Genomic DNA, 6,262 nt, shown 5'->3' with positions numbered 1-6,262 from the left:
TAGCTACATATACTTATTTTAATGTACATATCTTCCATAAAATCATATTTTGCCCTTACTTAAATTTTATAACTGTTTACATTATATTTAGAATCCATCATAAAAATTGACAACATTCAAGGGAAAGGGAAGAAAATGTCAACTACTACATTATACTTTTTTGTTTTGTCATCACCATATAACCCTATTTGAACAAGTCTTGCAACAATTTCTCTATTCTTGACTTTTGACACAAGGAATTCAAGATTTTGGCATTAACAATACAGTTGTCTTTAATCACAGTATATAGAAAATAGTTTAGAAAGGGCATAGATTAGGGGGAAGCTACTTGGGTTATAAGAATAAGACATTTCTTATTATAGCAGATACTTGACTGGGCTTTAAGTATCGGCTCTTTAATTTGGACATGGCTGCTTTCACTTCTTTGTTCCTCAAGGTATAAATAACTGGATTTAATATGGGAGTGAAGATGGTATAAAACACTGCAAGAACTTTGTCCACTGAGTAGCTGCTAAAGGGCCACACATAGATGAAAATGCATGGCCCAAAGAATAGTGTGACCACCGTAATATGGGCAGTCAGTGTAGAACGTGCCTTTGCCATACTAGCTGATGAGCGATTGCGGACTGTGATAAGTATGACTGTATAAGAAATAACCAGGAGGAGAAAGGAACTCATGGAGAGAAAGCCACTGTCTGCAACAATAAGTAAGCTGACAACATATGTGTCTATACAAGCAAGTTTGGTCACCAGAGGGAGGTCACAGAAAAAGCTGTCCACCTTGTTGGGACCACAGAAGGGCAAGTTGACTGTAAATGCCAGCTGGCTAGTTGTGTGTATGAAGCCAACACACCAGGAAATGATGACTAGAATGATACAGACACGCCGACTCATGATGGTCATATAGTGGAGAGGTTTACATATGGCAACATAGCGATCATAGGCCATGGACACAAGAAGTACCATTTCACTCCCGGTGAAAAGGTGAACAAAGAAAATCTGAGCCAGACAAGCCTCAAAGGAGATAGTCTTCTGCTCCACAAGGAAGTCTGCAATCATTTTAGGGGTGGCAAAAGAGGCCACACAGACATCTATAAAAGAGAGGTTTGCAAGTAAAAAGTACATGGGAGAGTGAAGACGTGGATCTGAAGTCACAGTGAGGATGATAAGGAAGTTCCCCATCACAATAGCAAGATAGAGCACTGAAAACACAACAAAAAAGAGAGGTTGGAGCTCTGGGGATTCAGATAGTCCCAACAAAATGAATTCAGATACTCGAGAGTGATTCGTCTTGTTCATTGACTTGGATTGAAAGAAATGTTTTTCGGTTATCTGGAAGAAAAATAGCAGAGATCAATGAATGGAACTGGATTGTGGCAGGGTTTTAAAATTTCTCTTACTGCTGAGAAATCCTGAAACTCTGCTTTTTATTATTCAAACAAAGCACATTTATTCCCATCGTGGTCTTCATAGAAAAGACTGAACTACCCTAAGGGTTACCTTAGGCTGCACCTTAAAGAGTAAATGTCATAGAATTAGGAAATTCATCACATAAACTCACTGTGATAGTCATCAATCTTCTATAAAAGAAAATATTTTTAAATGCATTTTTATTTTATTAAATATTTCCCAATCACATGTAAAAAACATTTAATATTCATTTTAAGCAATTTGGATTCTAAAATTTCCTTCTCCTATTCCTTAAGAAAGCAAGTAATATGTTTACATGCAAAGTAGTATAAAACATATTTCCATATTATTCACATTTCAAATAAACCACATTAAAAAACAAGAAAAATAAAGAATTTTTTTTACAGATGAAAAAATTGAAACTATTTATAGATATATGAAAATATGCTCCAAATCATTATTAATCAGAGAAATACAAATTAAGACAACTCTGAGATACCACTACACACCTGTCAGATTGCTAGAGTGACAGGGAAAGATAATGTGGAATGTTGGAGGGGATGTGGGAAAACAGGGAGACTGATACATTGTTGGTGGAATTGTGAACGCATCCAGCCATTCTGGAGAGCAATTTGGAACTATGCTCAAAAAGTTATTAAACTGTGCATACCCTTTGATCCAGCAATGTTTCTACTGGGCTTATACCCCAAAGAGATACTAAAGAAGGAAAAGGAACCTGTATGTGCCAAAATGTTTGTGGCAGCTCTGTTTGTAATGGTTAGAAGCTGGAAAATGAAAGGATGCCCATCAATTAGAGAATGGTTGAGTAAATTGTGATATATGAACGTTATGGAATATTATTGTTCTGAAGGAATGACCAGCAGGATGAATACAGAGAGGACTGGTGAGACTTACATGAAGTGATGCTAAGTGAAATGAGCAGAACCAGGAGATCATTATATACCTCAACAACGATACTGTTTGAGGATGTATTCTGATGGAAGTGGATCTCTTCCATAAAGAGAGCTAATTCAGTTTCAATTGATCAAGGATGGACAGAAGCAGCTACATCCAAAGAAAGAACACTGGGAGATGAATATAAACTGCTTGAATTTTTGTTTGTCTTCCTGGGTAATTTATACCTTCTGAATCCAATTCTCCCTGTGCAACAAGAAAAGTGTTCGGTTCTGCACACATATATTGTATCTAGGATATACTATAACCTATTCAACATGTAAAGGACTGCTTGCCATCTGGGGGAGGGGGTGGAGGGAGGAAGGGGAAAAAATCGGAACAGAAGTGAGTGCAAAGGATAATGTTGTAAAAAATTACCCTGGCATAGATTCTATCAATAAAAAGTTATAAAAAACAAAAAAAAAAGAATTTTTTTTTAAAAGTATGCTTCAATCTGCACTAAAGGTTAACAGTTCTCTGGAGGTAGAGAGCATTTTTCACCATGGATCCATTGGAATTGTTTTAGATCATTGTCTTGATCAGAATAACTATCTTTCATAGCTGAGTCTCTTTACAATACTGCTGTTGGGCAGCTAGGAGGCACAGTGGCTAGAGTACCAGCCCTAAAATCAGGAGGACCTGAGTTCAAATCTGATCTCAGACACAACACTTCTTAGCTGTGTGACATTGGGCAAATCACTTAACCTCAATTGCCTCAGCAATATTGTATGTTTGCTAACTATTAGTTGGAACTATTAGTTCTTTCTCTGGGGATGAATAGTATTTTTTCCTTATAAGTCCTTCAGAGTTGTTTTGGATCATTGCTGAGAATAACTAAATCATTCATAGGTGATCATGTTTGCTGTAATTTTACACAAAGTACATGCCACTTTTCAACAGCTTCTTTAAGTCTTTCAAGGTCATTTTTTCTAAGAGTCTTTTTTCTACTCATTATTTCTTATCCCACAATAATATTCCATCATAATCACATAAAATATATTTATGTATATTGCAAATATACATAATTCTCTATTTCAACCAGTTTTGATGAGAAGATTCATTCATTCAATCCTTCTCGCTTTCATTCTCTTCTACCTGAATAAGCTTTTTCTTGCTTCTTTTATGTGAGATAATTTATCCCATTCTACTTTTACCTTTTCTCTCTGTACATTCCTTTATCATCCCCATAATTTTATTTTTTAGTTATAATTTCTTCATATTCAACTCAAATCTGTGCCATCTGTCTATATACTCCTTCTAACTGACCTAATAATGAGAAAGATCTTATGAGTTACAAGTATCACCTTCCCATGTAGGAATGTAAATCATTTAACACTATTAACTCCCTTTAATAACTTTTTCCTTTGTAGTACTTTTCAGTCTTTATTTGAAAGTTTTTTCATCGGGCATATTTACAATTCCTCTATTTCACTGATTTTTTTTTTCTCCTGAAGGCTAATACTCCATTTTGGTAGGTAAGTGACTCTTGGTTGTAATCCCAGCTCCTTTGTCTTCCAGAATGTCATAGTCTGAACATTCGAATCCTTTAAGGTAAAAGCTGCTAAATCTAGTGTTATCCTGACTGTGGCTCCACAATATTTGGATTGTTTCCTTTTGACTACTTGCAATATTTTATCCTTGACATGTGTATTCTGGAATTTGCCTAAATTTTCCTTGGAGTTTTAATTTTGAGATCTCTTTCAGGAGGTGATTTCTATTTTACCCTGTGCTTCTCAAATATCAAGGCAATTTTTCTTGATAATTTATTGAAAGATAATGTCTAGACTCTTTTTTTGTTTGTTTGTTTTTGTTTGCTTGTTTTTTTGTCGTGGCTTTCAGGTAGTCCAATGATTTTTAAATTATATCTCCTGGATAATTTTTTCAGTTCAGTAATTTTCCCAGTGAAAGAGTTTTCTTTTTCTTCTAATTTTTCTTTCTTTTTGATTCATTTTATTGCTTATTATCAAAATATATTAGTTTCCATCTTCTCAATTCTATTTTTAAAGAAATTAACGTCTTGATAAGCAAGATGTGATTAGGAAAAAACCTGGAAAATCCTCCATGAATTCAAGCAAAGTGAAATATGCTATATACAAAGTAATAGTAATATTCTGGGATGACCAGCTATAAATGACTATACTATTCTCAGCACTACAATTATCCATGACCTAACTGAAGGACTTATGATGAAAAATCCTATCCATACCCAATAAAGAAACTGATTGTGTATGAATATTGATTGAAGGTTACTCTCTCTCTTTTTCTCTCTTTTTTAACTTTATTTTTCCTGAGGATTTTTTTTATTAGGTTGGGAGATCTATGTTTTCTTTTTTAACATTACTTTTGTGGAAGGCCTGACTTGACAAGTATTTCTTAATGGGAGCTGGGAGTGGGGATAAGGGAGAGATGTGATGTGATTTTTTTGCGCCAGTCTAATTTCTTATCTCAAATTTTCCTTTATTTCTCCTACTTGATTTTCAAAATCCTTTTTTCAACCATTTTATAACCTGAGACAAATTTTGCATTTTTCTTAGAGGCTTTGAATGTAGGACCTTTGACTTTATCTTATTCTGAATATATTTTTGATTTTCCTTGCCACTATAATAACTTTCTATTGTGAAATTTTTTTCTGTTGTTTGCACATTTTCCTAGTTTATTTATTTTTATTTTTCACTCATAAGCATTCTTTTCTGCTCTGGAAGTATAATGAGGGTTCCTGCTCTACTGTGGCCACAGGCTCTAGAGTGGTAGTGCTCCTTAGTGCTTCCAAAAAGCAGAAAAAATATTGAGATGCATACTCTTTCTAATATGTGCCAGATAATATCTGGAGCTTTGTGTAGCAGTTCTGAGTGCCATTAAAAAAACAACATTCATAAGCTAGAGGTTTTCAGAAGGGGTTTGAAGCAATTGAATCCATGTTGTGGGGAACATTTGTAAAGAATAATGAATGAAGAGTGATGGTAGCTTGGAAAAAAGAATATATGGGAAGTTGGAGATAGATATTAAGAGCTGATGTGGGATAGAAGACTTAAGCTAGTAATGCTTCTGTAGCATTTGTATCATAGTTCTATGACTATGATTAGAGTGAGCATGAAAGTTTTGCAATTAGTCCAGTTGCAATTTTCTTAAACTTTATCAAACAGGTCTATATGTTTGTCTTAATTGAAAAATCCCCAAATGGAGTTTTGCTGTGTCTAAATTCTCTGTATTCCTTCCTTCAAAGATGGAGTCAAGAGCCTTCCTGAGTTCACTAGTGAAATAATAAAGACAGATGTCTACTTTAGGAGTATGAGAGCTATTGTCCCTTCCTTTATCCCCTTCACCTCTGACATATGAACATCTCTTTTTTATTTAACATGTCCTCAGCAACATTTTGCTTCAGCAGTCTGACCAAAGCAAATTCAAAAGGAAATAGATCATATCCTGGTTTTTTAGGGGTTTTTACTCAGTCACAAAGTTTGAAATTAATAACTTTCTTTTTTTGTGTCTTCCAATCTTTTTTTCAGTGTCTTTCTCCTCATCTTAGTCAAACTCTCACCTCAGAGGTTCATTGAGATTTTGCCTATCTCAGCTATCCAGATGGAGAACAAAGGAATTCTACCAGGACCTAATCTTCCCAGGAAAATCTTAGTTCCAATCCTAACAGAGCCTCTTCACCATTATAAATGGTTTTTGTAATGTTCTTCTAACCTAGGATTTGAGGTCAATAAGCTGATGAGTGAATGGTGGAAAGGGTACTTATGACAACTGTCTTTAATTATTAAAAAAAAAAAAAAACTCATACCAAAGAAGGATTTGACTTGCTTAGATGGATATCAGAAGCTAGAATTAGGAAAACTGCATGAAAGTTGTAGAGACATCAGGAGAAATGTTTTAGCTCAATTCAAAGAGAAGAAAT

At 34.6% G+C, this 6,262-nt stretch overlaps 1 protein-coding gene across 1 annotated transcript; it reads right to left on the bottom strand.

The window, feature by feature from the left end:
• Positions 1–333: 333 nt before the first annotated feature.
• LOC127552507 (olfactory receptor 4K15) lies at positions 334–1,302 on the bottom strand. The gene has a single exon (XM_051983011.1). The coding sequence runs from the start codon at positions 1,297–1,299 to the stop codon at positions 334–336; it is 966 nt and encodes a 321-aa protein (XP_051838971.1). The 5' UTR covers positions 1,300–1,302.
• Positions 1,303–6,262: the final 4,960 nt, after the last annotated feature.

This window comes from Antechinus flavipes, chromosome 2, assembly GCF_016432865.1.
Source record: "Antechinus flavipes isolate AdamAnt ecotype Samford, QLD, Australia chromosome 2, AdamAnt_v2, whole genome shotgun sequence".
Taxonomy (NCBI): Eukaryota; Metazoa; Chordata; class Mammalia; order Dasyuromorphia; family Dasyuridae; genus Antechinus; species Antechinus flavipes.
This window is presented reverse-complemented; position numbering and strand designations above follow the sequence as displayed.